The 16,845-nt window shown below is 32.8% G+C and overlaps 2 protein-coding genes across 7 annotated transcripts in view; one reads left to right on the forward strand and one right to left on the reverse strand.

Annotated features, from left to right (window-relative positions):
- The first annotated feature begins 1,863 nt into the window (after positions 1-1,863).
- On the forward strand, positions 1,864-6,862 carry LOC105834547 (methyl farnesoate epoxidase). 5 transcript variants are annotated; one of them, XM_012677108.3, is made up of 8 exons: positions 1,864-2,515; positions 2,886-3,183; positions 3,754-3,942; positions 4,012-4,192; positions 4,260-4,371; positions 4,908-5,088; positions 5,185-5,444; positions 5,519-6,862. In XM_012677108.3, the coding sequence occupies exons 1-8, from the start codon at positions 2,431-2,433 to the stop codon at positions 5,698-5,700; spliced, it is 1,488 nt and encodes a 495-aa protein (XP_012532562.1). In that variant the 5' UTR covers positions 1,864-2,430; the 3' UTR covers positions 5,701-6,862. The 5 variants fall into 5 exon arrangements, with proteins under 5 accessions (XP_012532562.1, XP_036139916.1, XP_036139915.1 ...); XM_036284023.1 differs by having other exon boundaries at positions 3,754-4,192; XM_036284022.1 differs by having other exon boundaries at positions 4,908-5,444.
- LOC105841075 (guanine nucleotide exchange factor for Rab-3A) overlaps positions 5,876-16,845 on the reverse strand; it is a 29,341-nt gene continuing 18,371 nt past the window's right edge. For both annotated transcript variants that reach the window (XM_036284019.1, XM_028189027.2), the window contains exons 2-9: positions 12,409-12,777; positions 11,743-12,025; positions 11,005-11,253; positions 9,317-9,555; positions 8,588-8,971; positions 8,187-8,289; positions 8,013-8,079; positions 5,876-7,859 (exon numbers count right to left, since the gene is read on the reverse strand). In XM_036284019.1, the coding sequence (XP_036139912.1) occupies positions 7,780-7,859; positions 8,013-8,079; positions 8,187-8,289; positions 8,588-8,971; positions 9,317-9,555; positions 11,005-11,253; positions 11,743-12,025; positions 12,409-12,740 (1,737 nt within the window). In that variant the 5' untranslated portion in view covers positions 12,741-12,777 and the 3' untranslated portion in view covers positions 5,876-7,779. The remainder of the gene's footprint in view (positions 7,860-8,012; positions 8,080-8,186; positions 8,290-8,587; positions 8,972-9,316; positions 9,556-11,004; positions 11,254-11,742; positions 12,026-12,408; positions 12,778-16,845) is intronic.

Genomic DNA, 16,845 nt, shown 5'->3' on the forward strand with positions numbered 1-16,845 from the left:
TTCATAATTTTTTATTAATAATTTTTATGACAATCTCACAGTTTTAATAGAAAGCAGAACTTATCCAACACAGTAAATATTTCGAGTAAGCACATGGAAAAATTGATTTTTCGCAAGAACCCCTTTTGCAAATAATAATTAACATTTATTCTCTCTTCTTCCTTTTCCTCTTCTTACTATCAATTCTTGACAACGCAATCGCTCGATCGTTACGTGTATGTTACGTGGCCTCATCAATTGTGCACTAAGAGAAGTAAGACTCACTTTATATGTTCCTTTGTCTTTCGCTGATCGTTTTATCGCTACTGACGCCGAGATGCAATAATTTACGAACCATCACGCGCGGACGCTGTGATCTCTGATCCTCAGAATCGCTGATGGTAGTCGTTTCCGATTTTACAACGTCGTTTTACCTTACAGCGGAAGTTCCGTGAGAGAGAAACGTCAAAAACAACCCGAGTGGAAATTATGTTCGGTAGAAATCAGGGCCAAGTTAGGCATGACGAATTGACGTTCGGCTACCTAAATTCGGCTAATAAAAAAAATGTAGCGCATTTTAGCGATTTAGGCCAGGTCATGTATATCCCGCATATTTGACACTGATTATTATTAAATAAGTTTTGTGTACACAAAGAAAAACTAAATAATTATTGAATTCAACATAATAATAATCAAGTTTACTACATAAATTAAATATTTTATTTCTGTCCGATACCATATGTCATATGAGAAAGGCTCAAATAATTACCAAATTTGATATGTCCAATACCATTAAAATCCGGCGCAAGCCGGAAATTCAGTACTTCGTACCATACGTAATACAAATTTCTACATCTAGGGAAGTATACTTCATAAAACTCAAACCCAGATAACGATAAAACTTAAAACCTTTTCTAAACTTTTTATATTAGATTAAAAATACTTTTAAACATATATAAAAATTTATATTTATAAAATAAAGAAATAAATAAGAAATAATCTTAATTTTGATAACTTAGAAATTTTGATTTTTTTAAAAAACTTTTTTTGTATCACACACAATATTAATGAAAAAACCCACTAAAAAAATTGAAATACGTTTTTAAATAAATTATATTTATATTTTTATATTTAATTATTTCTATTCAAATTGCGAAAGTTGTCAGTGCTGCAGTGCTACAGATGTTACACAACAATCTAATTTATTAACAATAATTATAGAGGTGTTAATAACTCGCGTTCTATGAAAATAATTTGGCAATTTAAACGTATAACTGTGGTCGGATTGATTCAATGGTTTTTATGTGGTTTGCGGCGATTGTTATTGCGTCGAGCGGCCTGCTCAATCGTTCTCATTTCGATTTGACGTTGCGTATTGGACGGAAGAGGCCAGAGGAAAACAGTTGTGCCTCGATGAAGCCCGGCAAATAGAAGAGGAAAGAACTGTATATAAGATCGCGTGCGAGTGCGAAATGATAAAAGCTATTGCGCAAGGTGTTAGCCAGACCACAAATGCCAAAATAAAAAACAAAGATAGCCTGCTCTTTGATGTGCGCGCGATTGATTGGAATTGCGAATTTACGATTCTCACATCTGCCACTTATAACTTCTGTGATTACCTCGCGCCGCTATAATCGTCGATATTAGCAATGATCCCAATGACCATTTCGCAATAGGCCCGTTCTTCGCCAAGAAACTCCTGTGCCTACTTCTATGGACTGTTTTAAATCATTTTTTCATATCTCTAATAAGTTTTTTTCCTATCACTACGGAATAATTGAAACATAAAAATTAATATACATACTCTCTTTTTCTTCTTCTTCTCTCTCTCTCTCTCTCTCTCTCTCTCTCTCTCTCTTTAGATATACAATAAACACAAATTTGCTATAAATTGTACTACAAAAAACATTAATTAATAAAACATTAATTAATAAAACATTGATGTGAAGAATGTTTCGTAAAGCATTATTGGACATGTTCGGTATATAAGCTGTCGCAAAGCATCTTGTAATAAAATGAAAAGTAAAGGATGATAAGGAGGTCGCATGCAATGCCTTTAATGCATGTTCAGGCATATTCAGGTGCATACTTGAGGAACCTTGAGCCAAAATCCTCTTGCCCAACATGCTAGTGAAAGGAGATATTTCATACATATAAAAGAGTTTCTACAGGACTGGTGCAGTTTCGATTAGTGTTGCTTGTAGTGAATAACAATTTGATACCAGATACAATGGATTTAAATATTATTATTAATTTAAAAATTCTATAAAATACTATCAATTACCGTATTTATCACATATGACATTTGTCAAGTCACGGTAATATCTTCAATCTTTTTCTAAAAGATATAAAAGATTTCTTAAAATATAAAACAAATTTTAGTAAAGTACATTTCTTGTAATATTCTGTTATTTTGGTGACATTTTCATCAACACTAAATAACAAATAAAAATGTGGTTTATAATTATTTTCTTGGTAATAATATTCACAGTAAAGATTCTACTTAGTTGGCGACGTCCATCAACATTTCCTCCAGGTAAACTATATTTTATTCCAACCATTTTTAAGAAGTCAAATTGACTCGAAAACTATCCTTTCTTTATTATATTTATACATTATATTAATTTAGATCTTACATGTAAATGTTACATTAAAAATGACAAAAATAATTGTACAAATAAAATAAAATGTATTACTTTCTATCAAGATAAACAAATTATTGATATTTATCCTACAAGAAATGTAATACAGAAAATGCCTTTATTATAAACTTTTTACTTAAAAAGGACCTTACGTATGTCCTATTTAAAAATATTCGCTTTACTTTAATGTGCATAATTCAATATTTTATATCATATCGCAATTTACATGAATCTATAAAATATTTGCGAAATGTTCTATTCGAGGTCCTCGCGGCTTGCCAATCGTGGGGAACATACTTGACATAAAACGACTCGTTGACGAGACGAAGTTTTATTCTCATGCTTGGTGTCGGTTAGCTGACATTTATGGACCCATCGTCGGCTTGAAACTCGGCTTAGCTGAGCCACTGATCATTGTTTCCGGTAAGGATGCGGTGATCGAAATGATGAGTCAATCTCAGTTTGACGGTAGACCTAATGGATTTATACATAAACTTCGAACGGGAGGTAAACGAAAGGGTGTGATGTTTACCGATGGTGAAATTTGGCGAGATCAAAGAAGGTACTTATTTCACTTTAAAATTTATATATAATTATTGATCCTAAAGTTTCTAAAAGATCTTATAATTTATTCCTGAAATGCTGCAATAAATAAATTTTTACTCAAGTGCTAAATTAAGTTTAAATAATATTTAATAAGATTATTTTACATTAAAATGCTCATTAATATTTATAATGTTAGTTATTTTAATACCTTGTAACTTTTATAAAGTAAACATAAATAAAAAGATGTAAAAGAAGTCTTTATTTATGTAAATAAATTTTTACCTAAAGCATTAATGTAAAAAAGTTAGTATTAACGTAAAAAAAAAACGAGTAGGATTCCAGAATTAATTTGATACACAAAATGCTTTGATATAAATATAAATTAACAGGAAATAATATTAAATCGTGTTAAAAATAATTTTTTAAATAAGTGTTACGTTCTATTACAAATTATAAAATTCTCATTTAATTTTTATTTAATAAATTTGATATTTTTAATAAAACATTTTGACGTTAAATCTTTAAAATACTACATTATTTTCTTTAAGTCAAATTAGAACAAATCAATTTATTGCAAATTATTTAGATTTGTTCTGAGAACATTGAAGGAATTTGGATTGGGAAATGTTACGATGGAGGACTTGATATTAAACGACGCGGTTTCCTTAACGACTATGATAGACTCGCTGGCTAAATTGGGTCCCATTAACAACTTGTACAATATTACCTCTATAGCAGTTCTCAATAGTTTATGGACATTAGTCGCTGGAGCACGGTATGCTGCAAAGTTAATATCAATTACATGCAATTATATATTACCAAAAATAACATCAAAACATTGTAGATTCGACTTGGATAATCCCAAATTAACAGAAATTTTAACAGTGGTAAACGAAATTATTAGAAATACCAACGCCACCGGCGGTATATTGACCCACTTACCATTTTTAAGATATATTATCCCAGGGTTATCCGGATTTACCGCACTAAATCAGAGATACACACAAATGTTGCAGTTCATCGGGGTAATGCAATATTCTTCTATTAACAATGTAATTTCTATCTATAGGTAGAAAAGATATCTTCTTTCAGACCGAAATAGCGAGGCACAAGCAAACTAGAACGGACGGCGAGTTCAGAGACTTTATCGATGTTTACCTAGCGGAAATGGACACCAAGCAATCAACCGTATCGTCTTTTGACGGTACACAATGCTTCATAATGTACATAATTACATAAATGAGAACAAATTTCTACTAATTGTGATTAGACTTTTATACATCATAATTTATAAAAACAAGAGTAAGAACATACAAAAGAAACAAAAGAACGTTATTTATAACTATTTTAATCCTGAAATGCTATGTTCATATTTTTCTTAACATTATTAAATAAAAATTTACTCACATAATTACATTTTTACATTTTTTATGTTTATCTCTTTTATATTATGTTTTCTATAGATTGCAAAGTGTAAGAATAACTAAACTAACGCTATTTTTTAAAATCTTATTAAATTTTATTTTAAGCTATTAAAATTTTAATAACAAAACATGTACTAAATTTGAATTGGAGAAAGAAAAGATAAAAATTTATCTATGATAGTATTTCAAAGTTAATAATATTGTAATAAATTTATGTACTGTTTTGTATAATTGATACTCATGATAAAAATAATTGCATAAGTAATTTTACATTCAATAATACACAATAAATAATACAGAACATTCTCGTTTCCAGAAGAACAATTAATTAGCGTTGTGAAAGACCTCTTCACCGCCGGAGTGGAAACAACGAACAACACTATTGGCTTCATAATAACGTACCTCGTAGTGTGTCAGGATGTGCAAAAAAAAGTGCACGAAGAAATCGACAGAGTGCTCGGCAAGGAAATCCTACCTCGTATAGTATATAAAAATCGGTACACACCAACTCAAAAATATTGCTTGGCATATACCATTAATATTTTTCTTTTGTTCGCAAATTACTCTACAGATATACGGTCAAAAATTTTCAGATTGCCGTATTTGAACGCGACGATAGCGGAAGTGATGAGACTGGCGAACATCGGTCCTACTTCAATTCCTCATCGGGCATTGACTGACTCCGTCCTACTCGGCTACAAGATAAAAAAGAATTATACCTTACTGGCTAATTTGCGAAGCGTACATATGGACGAACAGCATTGGGGCGATCCAAAGATATTTCGGCCTGAAAGATTTATCAATGAGAAAGGAGATTACGTCGAGGATAGCTGGTTAATACCATTCGGCTTAGGTAACGAAAAATATAAATACTGTAATGTATGAAACTGAAAATCATAACGTTAATGAAAATCATAACGTTAACAGGCCACAGAAAGTGCTTGGGAGAGACCTTGGCGAGGAACAGTGTATTTCTATTTACTGCGTGTTTGCTGCAGAAATTTCAGTTCGTATTACCACCGGATCATCCCGATCCCATTTTAGATGGTATCGACGGCTTCACGATAGCGCCACCTCGTCTAAGTGTTATTGTTAAGAAAAGAAAATGACTGCGTATTTAACGCATATATTAACGCATATGCGGCATATAAATGGATGCGAGATAATATAAACTCAGTACAAAACAACATTTTATATGGCAAGGAAACAATAATAATATTTTATAACAATTATCCGTAGAATAATTTTGTTTCCTTCGGAAAGATTGCAGTATATTAATCTTCATTTTTTTTACAATGGCGATTATCTTTATTTTGTTTTAAATACAAGTTTCTATCTCAAATAATGTTAGAAGACTATTTACATGATATACAATTAAGATTTTCTATTCACAAGAGAAATGCTTACATGAAGTCTTTTTACTATGTTTCTTAACATTTGAGAGAACGTTGTACGCTTTCGTTGGCCACATGTTGTACATTTGGCATAATTCAAAAATGACGAACCAACTACATAATGGCTTCCTTTCGCACGCGAAATTTATTATCGAACGCGATAAATAATGGAAGACAACAAAGACAATAAAAAAATCTTTGCATTGTCGAAATAACTACTTGTATTGATCACTTTTATAGTTTGAATGCTTCGATTTATCGAGCAAATTAATCAAAAAATTATTGCACAGACTATTTACCTTGAAAAATTTAATTAGCATATTATTAAATTTAGAGTTGAATATCTTTTCGCAGTAAACAAAATATATATTTGTATATATACAACCAGGAGATACTGACAAATGTCAGTTTTGATTAATATGTTAATGTATAATCTATATGAACGAATGTACACTTTTTGTAACATGTCAGACTAATATTTATAGTAGAAACAAATGTGTTCCGTATAACCGGATTATGATATAGACATATAGAATCATTATGTGTGACATGAGAGAAATTTCAAGAAGTTCTATTTACACTAAGAAGATTTAGAGATTTAAATGGTCCGCAGCTCTTCTCTATGAGTAAAATGTCAGAAATATATATGTAGTCATTATGATCCAACAATGAGTATCAACTAATCGGAAGTTTAAATGATAATTTTATGTTTTCGGTGGTACGGTACAAACACTTTAGAATTTTAATAAATGTATACAGTCACTAAGGTATATAATGAAATCGATTAGTCAAATTAACAATTAATACAACTTATAACATCGATAAATTAACATAATAAAATAACAAAAATCATCACGATTCGACATACGACGGCAAATAAAAAAACCTGATTCGTAACAAAAAGAACATAAATATAAATAGTTATTTAAATATAAACTTTTCTTCTTTTCGGTGTTAATACCAAACCACGACGTCAAGTGATATATAGTATAATTATTAATCATTAACTATCTCATAGAATCAACAGCTTCAGCTTGAACTGTCATAATTCACATGAGCCTAACAACAAGTCCGACGACGTCCAATTAAACTTTCAAAAACGTGATACAATGTCTCAAAAATCTTTCCTTCTATTATTTACACATTTCATTTAGGAGAGCCATCGATAATGTCTGATCTGCATGTCAAGATCATTCACAGCCTCGTAATCAGCTTCATTGCCGTCTTACAGCTTGCTCGTATTAAATCTAGAACTTGCCAAATAGGCGGCGCTAATTCGGCAATATTTCGAAAAAATTTACGTGCAAAAGAATTGATGTTTTATTGCAAAATTAATAATAAATTTATTTCTAAGTTTGTTTTAAAAATTAGAAATAATGTAGTGATAAATTGTAGTAATAAATTGCAGAAATAAATTGTAATTGCATATATAATATTAATCACGCTATAAATTATTATAATAAAAAAATTTTTATTATAGAAAAACTTATCAATAAATTCATAACTTTTTGTAGTATTGTATTATATAATACAATTGTCCAAGCGGCACGTAAATTTTTTAGAAATATTGTTGTATTATCATCAAAATTACTTTACACAATTAGAGAGACTTTAAATATATATATCAAAGATATATATTACAACATTGCACCCTCCCCTTTACTGCACAAAAGGCCGATGAACGACGAGAACGTCACTAAATTCTTCATGATTCACGGACTGATTCTATTTCCAAACAATAAACTCTTGACTCGAATTAATTCGAGACTAGATGACGTCCCGCCTACGCGAACCTCAGGACGACAATGCCAGACCCAATCGTGCGAAAACCATTTCCTTCCTTAGCCGCGTGATCTCCCAGTAAACATCATGAACTGCAGATTAATAAATTCCGTTATTATTAGAAAACAATAAATTACTTTCAATCTTTAATTTTTTTATTGTTAAATTATACTTTATTGTATGTTGTGATAACATAAATGTGTTTATTATTGTGCTTGAGTTCCAATATTCTACAAAAAACATACCTGAGCTTTTGACGAGTCCACGTTCGATGTATCTCAGATAATTAAGAAAGTCACACACTGCTATAATCTGTAAAAATAATTAATTCCTCACAAAACAGAACTTTTTAAGTTTTCTTTAAAATAAGTTATAAAATAAGTAATATATTGAAGTGAGTAATGATATATAGAACTTACGCGATTGCGACAAATCTGCGAAATACAGTACCACTGGTTTTCCTGATCACCAAGCCGCATACGATAGTGGCATTGTCGTGGTGCCTCCAATAACGCACATTTCCTGAAATCAAAATATAATTACATACTTGTTTCATATACATTATACATTACGCTATATATTAACTTAATCATAAATATTATATAATTTTTCGTTTATATAATCTTTTAGCTATGATTGCAGCAACTTTAAATGGTTACTTAAATAAAGTAATTTTTCCTAATTCTGTGCAATAATTCTGAAATATAATACTTTATTTTACATTAAACAACAGATAAAACTTTCTACAGGCTTTTTCTTTTATAATACAAAGAAATAATGAGCATTTTAATATAAAGAAAAAGAACTTATAAGAACATACTTGGGAAAAGCAAGTTTTGTTTTGTCGCTGACTGCCTCGATAAATATGATCCCATCCAAAACGGCTTGCCTGACCTTGGCTCCCAATTCTTTATTCGGGAAATCCAAGCAAAGATCGATATCCTCCCTAAATACCCTCGCAACGAAGGGATCACTCTTGTCGACGCAAGGGTTTGCCTTCCACCTGAGAAATTCCGTATGGACCCTTGGATCGACTTCCAGACCAAAGTCCTTGTACTCCTTTTCCTTCTCCTTTTCACGATCACGCTTCCAATCCCTTTCGAGGGTCTCCTTGTCGGTCGGCAAAGGCGACCTTTGTTCCTTTACAGGCGAATCAGGCGGCGAATTTTCTCGACCGTACTTTAAATTAAAGTGTGAAGGCGACCTGCATCAGAATTGCAAATTATTGTTAAGTTTACTTTAGTTTGCGAAAATAAATACAATGACTTTATATCTTTTATAATTTATTCTCTTATTCCTATGTTTTTATTTTGTATTTTAAAATATATTTTGATTGAAAATTTTAGAAAAGGACAAAATACATTGCAAATTACTCCTCTCTAATATTTTGTAAGAACATTTTCAACATTATCAACGATTAGTATAAAATGTATATAAATATTATAAAGTATCGCTTAAATTTATTTCAATATTTAAAGTACATATGTGTACATATACTTTATTTTGCAGTTTTGAAAAATTATAAATATAAAACAAAATTATTTATTACCTCCGATGTTTCTTCGCAAAGAGTCCTTGCTGATTTTCTTCCCCGTTGCTAATTCGTCCCTTGGTGTCGATTTGAGGATGCAAGTGGGGATTAGGTCTCGACGGTGTAGACGTAAGCACCAAAGTTTTCAAGGCCGCTACTTCGGCCGCGAGCACTTCCGATTTCATACGACTCTCTTCTAGAAGACGCTCCGCTGTGGCCTGACGTACGTTAGCCTCTCGAACCATGTTATGTGCCTCCTAAACACACACGTTATAAATAATTTATATTCTTTGCAAAATGATATTTTCTAAGAAAATTTTAAGTTTTTTAGAAAATTATTAAACGGATTAATTAATCACAAAATCGAGGATAATTTCATTTTTTCTGTTACGAGAACAACACAGGCGCGCGCTACGCGCGCGCTATTTAGTTTTTTACTTTTTAAAAATAACAATTGCAATAATAATTACATAAATAAATAATTATATACAAAAAGAAAGGAAAAAGAAATAGAGAGAGAGAGAGAGAGAAAGAGAGAGAGAGAGAGAGAAAGCATACTTACATACATTAATTTATTATATAATTTTCTTTCTTCTTTAAAAATATTATACACATAAAAAAAGAAAAAAAGAAATACAATATACACAACATACATAAATCTTCTTTAAAGTAATATGATATTGACACTGAAATGTAACGAAATATTGTCAGCTCAGACTCTTCTTCTTCTTCTTTTTTTTTTTTTTTTTCTTTAATTAGCATTAGAGATTGACGACATAGTTTGAAAAACAAAATTACAATTGTTAATAAATTATTAAATACTTTGACATTACATGTATCTTTCTATATAAAATAAGATCAACATTTTTTGGAACTTTATACACATTAATTAATTAACTATTATTGCTAGTTATAAAATAATATTGTGACATATGCATGCACACGTACGCGTGCACATATAGAAATTAATAAATTTAAAAAATAACCAAATAAAAAATAATCAATAGAAAAAACTAACTTTCGAAAATCTTTCGTTTGAGTAAAATACTCCACAGTGTACACGCGCACGAATGCACGCACCCCCCTCCCCTCTCTCTCTCTCTCTCTCTCTCTCTCTCTCTCTCTCTCTCTCTCTCTCTCTCTCTCTCTCTCTCTCTCTCTCTCTCTCTCTCTCTCTCTCTCTCTCAATCTCTCCCGGTCTCTCCCGGTCTCTCCCCGTCTCTCCCCGTCTTTCCCGGTCTCTCCCGGTCTCTCCCGGTCTCTCCCGGTCTCTCCCCGTCTCTCCCCGTCTCTCTCCGTCTCTCCCCGTCTCTCCCCGTCTCTCCCGGTCTCTCCCCGTCTCCTCTTCCGGTATAGATAACCATTTATACAAATTTGACAGCTGTCAAAATTCAATCGCAATAATTACTCTCGCAACACGAAGTAAGCGCAACGAGAGAACCAATCGACATCGCGGAAAAGCGACAACAATACTTCGAGAGATGCGAGTATCGATGCCATGCCCTTTTTTTAGAAAGAAAAACTTTACCTTTGGTCAACATTTTAAATAGGCAATATTCAACAAATATAGTTTCTTTTTTTTTTTAACATTTTAAAGTTATTTTATTTGTTTTTTTTTTTTTTTTTAATTTAATTTTTTACTTTTTCTGTATATATGTATGTGTGTATCCTTAAATTTTTTGCCAAATATAAAATTGGTTACTAACTTGAAAAAGGCTGGCAGTGAGTTCCTCTAGTTCGGTCTCCACATCTTGCCTAATCCGCGACAGTCTAGCTACTTCCTCGTCCTTTAATTTCAATTCTTCGTGAGCCCTTTTAAGTTCCTCCTGCAGCTTCGCCACTGCGTGCTCCTTTACTTCGGCCACTGCTCTACCCCATTGCAGGGTGGTAGGCGATGGCGGGCCATTGCTCTTTGTAGGAACGCACAGTAATTCTTGCTTCGACAATTCTTCCGGCTGTAATAATTTTCATATTTACATTACATAAGTATTAATAAATTTATTTCTTACACACACACACATACAGTGGTGATCAAAAGTTTCAGGCTATGCAGATTTTTTTTTTCATATTTTGAGTTTAAGAGAAATAAACAAAAAAAGACTTTAAATTTAAATAAAATGATATATTTTACTATAAATAATCGCTGATAATAATTAAAAAAACATATAATAAGTTAAATATTTTTTTAATACTGCAAAAAAAACATTTAACCCGAAAGTTTTAATCGCCACTGTATATATATTTATTTATTTAATATATTTAATTTTTTATTTCTCTCTCTCTCTCTCGCGCGCGTGCGCGCGCGCACACACACACACAAAGAGAGAGAGAGAGAGAGAGAGAGAGAGAGAGAGAGAGAGAGAGAGAGAGAGAGAGAGAGAGAGAGAGAGAGAGAGAGAGAGAGAAATAGAACCATAGTTTTATAAAACAAAGACTGAAATTACCTGCGTATCTTTAGGGAGAGAAAGTTTCTTGGATGATTCGAATAAATTGTCCTTTTTCAAATCCGTATCAGCTTTCTCATCGCTAGCATCTCCTGTAGACTCAGCTTCGTTCAATCGAAAATCTAAAGGTTTCGTGCTTTGAGCTTGAGATTCCGAGACGTCTACTTCATGAGATTTCAGCTTTTCGCAGGACTTTTCTTCTGTTGAATTTCGATGTCGCGATAGGACACCTTGTAATTTTTCGTTGTACGCGAATAATGGAGTGGTTTTGGTTGAGTTGGAACTGAAATATACAAATTAAAGCGTTATAATAATCAATAATAACCCAGTAGCCCCAAGCATCAATAAAGAGTTTTAAATAAAGCACTTGTACAATTTTTGTATGCAAATAAAAATAATTTTACATTCACAGTAAAATTACTGCTACACTATTACATATTCGATGAAGGAACAAAGGAAAAAAAATTTAACTTTTTTACTAATCAATTGTTGTGTAAAATAATATTTATTTTATTTAAAAATAACAAATTTTTAATGGCAAATTATCGCTCAAATTAAAAATTAAAAATTATACGTATACGACTTCAAAAAATCAATTATATGCCTGTATACTTTATAAAAATGTAACTCGGTAGAAAAGTAAAAGAAATCAATACTTGGACTCACCTATTATCTAGGAACTTGTTATCATCCTCGTCGAATAGACTAGTGGGCTCTTCCTCGTCTTCATGCTTCGTGGCATATCCGAAGAGATCCGTAGCTGCTCTCGCAAGGTCCGACTTGAGAATAGGATGCGGTGGATGTAACGCGGCGCAATCAGTTTCATCCGTATAGAGCTCATCCTCGTCCGTGGTGTATTCCTCGTCACCGGTTGTCCCGGTACTCCCAGCTCTTCTGTGCTTTGTCGTAAGTGGTCGATAAGCGTACTCGTTCGAGCCGGAAACCGACTCGTTGGATTCCATTGACTCGGGCTGCTGCTGCTCCTGGACTTCCTTCATCGCGCCTCACTGTAGCCGGATATAGTCTTCAAGCTTCCTACAACGTTTAATGTCTCGGTTACGTCAGGAAGTTTACAAATTTTTCTCCCCAACATTATTTTATCATAGAATTCGCGCTCTATTATTTTATATATCTTTTAAGAGCAGTCTAATAAAAATATACGATTATTAATATTATAAATCAATCATAAACAATAAATATAGTCAACTTTGTGATCTGAAATTAAAAAATTTATAAATTTCATTAAGATAAATAATTCTAAAAAAAATAAATAGAAATTCAAGTGTAAAATATATCAAGTGTATATAGCTAAAGTCATTTTCTCTTATCTTAATTATACTCTTATGATGCAATTTATTCGCAAATTAGTTTAAATTCTGTATGTACGATTGTGCGATTAGTTAAAAACTGGCAGAGGTTTTTCCCATGCCAGGAACCATACAAAAATCTTTGTTTTATAAATAATTTGCATTCCAAGCGTTCCTTGCATGTGATCATCAGCATGGACATGCGTGTTGCACGCACGCATGTTCCTCTGCTTATTATGTAAACATACCTCGGGAAATTTAAGCTTATTAACACTCTGGCCACGTCAAATAAGCCTATTATTCGTCACAGTCATTACGCAATCATCGTTAAACTTACGTGCAAAAATTTAATGGCCGAATTTAACGTGCCGCTCTTTATTCAAAATTACCATGCAGTTAATTGCTTCAATTGCAAGTATTTATCGGAAAATTACACGCACTCGGACACGAAGCTGACGCGTAGAATCCTGTTTTTACCGAATTATCTCTCCTGACACAGTTCCAGCCAACTACTCTAATACCTCCCAACAGTTCCAACTACTCTGATGTAGATACAATACAACTTGAGATAATGAAAAGAAACGAACGTGCACTATCGTGTGGCACGCATATCCTTACGTCATCCTGCCGTATCGTGCACGTGATGCTTAGAAAGGGAATATATCCATTCACCACACACACACACACACACATACACGCGCGCGCGCGCGCACACCCTTGTGTAAATCAAGAGCAATTAGAAACTCGATGAGTTTCTGTTCTCATTGCAGATCGTTAATACAACTTGTCTCGGGTGACACTGAAAACGCGATAATAGTGTCGCTCTAATTAAGTATATTATGAATTCATGTCATTAAATCTCCGATGAATACAATGCTAATTGAAACTCCGACTGTGTTAACAATACACTCAGTTTTGCAAGGTAACCGTATTTTTTACCTGCAAATTCAAAAACCTAAATAATCTTCCCCGGCTTAATTTCGCGGTCTAGTGTTAATTGGTGTGTAAAGTATGCGGAAGAATGTGTTACAATTCAATTTGCATACACTCACTCAATTGCTTCCATCGCCGCTACAAGTCTATTATTTTCCGAGTTTGTACATTTTGAAATTATTCAATCGCACGAAATGGCGAGATATACGAATAACGAATTCATTCGTTTATCGGGATATCTTTTATTAAAAATCTTTACAAATGTCAAATAATGTATCGCACATAATCTCAATTATATCTCGCTTGTTTCTTAATTTTTTTTCTACGCGACTGTAAGCTAATAGATAGCTGATGGACGGATTATAATTTCTGCGGGACGCGACGCTAATGACTTGTTCGACATTCGAGGATATCGCGAGAATTGTTTCCACGTATTCTCACGAGGCAGACCGTTAACAATGTAACAGGCGTTGCCGCCGGGATCCACGAAGATAATTTCCTTGGGGGCTGTATAAGGGACGCGCGGGGGATTGCGTCACGGTTAAATCGTGATCGCGCGAGAAGGCGGCGAGTGGTACAGCCGGGCACACGCTATGCTTCTCCCTCTTTCTCCTTCTCTCTCTCCCATATATCATCGCGGGTCAGAACCGAACGATAAGCGCAAATCAGAGACGTGATTTTTTTTTTATTTTTACCACTGAAGAGATTCCAAATCGTTTGACGTTTTTGGAATTGAAGAAGCAATACATACTGATATTCAAATATCAGAGTTGGATAGCAACCTAATTAAAAAGTTAATAACTTTTAACTGAACTTATAGTTAATTTTAAATAAGTTAATTTTTTACTTCAATTAGTTATTTTTGAAGTACATAAACTTTAACTTGTTAACTTTTTCCCTAAGTAGAAAAAAAAGATTAAAAAAAGAATAGATAAACGAATAGGACTCGAAATATATGTATTTATATTTATTTATTAGACTGTGATGCTTCAATGTAGAAATATAGTACATAAGATAAGCAAAGTATATATTAATGTAAAGATAGTAATAATTAGAGCAAATTTGTAATAAGTTCTTGTGAACGAGTACGTAAAAGTCTAGTCAGATAGATCTAACAATAAGTAAATAGATTTGATATGAATGGATGTGTAGATAAGAAATTATTGTTACTATAATAAAACCAAATCCTTCCTTAGCTATGTAACGCTTAAAGTAATAAATTCTAATCTAACTTTTTCCTTAAACATTTATCTACGTAAACAAAAAGAATTATAAAAGTAAAATATATTTTTACATAAAAAACAATATTTCTTTGTTATTTCAAAAATGTAATTTACAAGAAAATATTAAACTTACTTGATAAACTATATTATAATTGTTTAAGTAATCTAAAAAGTTTAAAAAAATTATGCTATTTAAATTTAGTGCGAATAATGCCTTTTAAATTAACTTTGAATTAAAATTAAGCTAATTTAATCTTAACGTAACTTTTAACTGAGTTAGTTGCCTGTGTATGTAACTTTGTTAACTAAATTGATTTTACGAACCATTAACTTTTTCCAACTTAATTTATTATTAAAAAGATACATTACATTAATCAACTCAACTTTGTCCAATATAAAATGTAAACATTCAAACTGCGTTCTGCTTTTAATTTGTTCGATTTTACTAATTTTACGATTTCTATTTTTCCGTGTGTATATACGAATCAACAATTTGGAAATTGCAAATACTATGAGGAAGTACATGCAGATCGACCATCATGCGTTTGTATTTATAATTTAATTTAACAACAAAGCTTTCGAGTGCACGAAAGGTGTGAAAGCCGACATGTGATTAGTATCACGATAACAAAGTAATCCGGTAGTTAATTATCAGTCAACACGACGTAGAGGATTAGAGGGTTCAATTAACATTTAGAGAGGAAACATCGCGAAACACCACGATTCGTAATATTCTCCGGATATCCTAGCCTTGAGCTCTCTCTCTCTCTCTTTCACACACACACACACACACACACACACACACACACACACCGCGTGCGCGGCTCGTGTGTGCTAGTTAACATAACATACATGCGGATTTTGAATTGACAGCATCTCGACTCATGTAGGTGTGTGTGTATATCTATCATTCGTGCGTGTGTAAGTCGCGGGCGATCGCGTACCAGTCGCAGACACGCTCGACGAACAGCACACCACGACGACAGACGACAGCGAGGAATAGGAACTGTTTTATTCGTATCACGCTTTCATTCGCCTGCTCCGAATGTCCCGAGCGAAAGATCTTCGATTTTGACGTGAGATCGTCGACATTTTCGAAAGCCGAAGATGAAAACGTGACGCGGGGATTGGGACCTGAATGTAACATAAATTCAGATTTCTACTCGCGATAAAATTCATGACGGTTTCAAGTCCTCTTTTTTTATTTGCAAAGCTTTTTGGGGACATACGTAGAATTTTTATAAAAATTGTACCGATACGAATCGACACGAGAGCCTCGAAAATAGTGAGTCAGAAATTACAAATAACCTCGCGTGGGCATTAGCAAAGTACCAGCTACGAGTGGAGATTCCCATCATGCCGCAGTCTGTTCTCACACGATTTCTAGTAGCGCGGATAAATTCTTTTACTCTTCTTTCCGTTCTTCCACCAACAAGTAAAATATTTTATTCATAAGATAAATCCTATTTATCGAATAAATGTAGTTACTCTCTTTCTCTTTTCACAATCAACAAAAAACAAAGAGAATAGTAAAATTTTTACATGAATAAGTTACGATTCTTTTGTTGAAACTAGTCACACCGCCACTAGCCAGGCCGTGTGGTCTAAATACGTGGCGTGTATTGAGAAACAAGGTGCGG

This window comes from Monomorium pharaonis, chromosome 3 (assembly GCF_013373865.1).
Source record: "Monomorium pharaonis isolate MP-MQ-018 chromosome 3, ASM1337386v2, whole genome shotgun sequence".
Lineage (NCBI taxonomy): Eukaryota > Metazoa > Arthropoda > Insecta > Hymenoptera > Formicidae > Monomorium > Monomorium pharaonis.

Bases quoted from the DNA above. Each gene is read 5' to 3' on its own strand.
- LOC105834547 (XM_036284021.1), top strand. From the start codon at position 2,431: ATGTGGTTTATAATTATTTTCTTGGTAATAATATTCACAGTAAAGATT. The intron at 3,184-3,753 runs GTACTTATTTCA...CAAATTATTTAG, and splicing joins ATTTGGCGAGATCAAAGAAG to ATTTGTTCTGAGAACATTGA. The intron at 4,372-4,907 runs GTACACAATGCT...TCTCGTTTCCAG, and splicing joins AACCGTATCGTCTTTTGACG to AAGAACAATTAATTAGCGTT.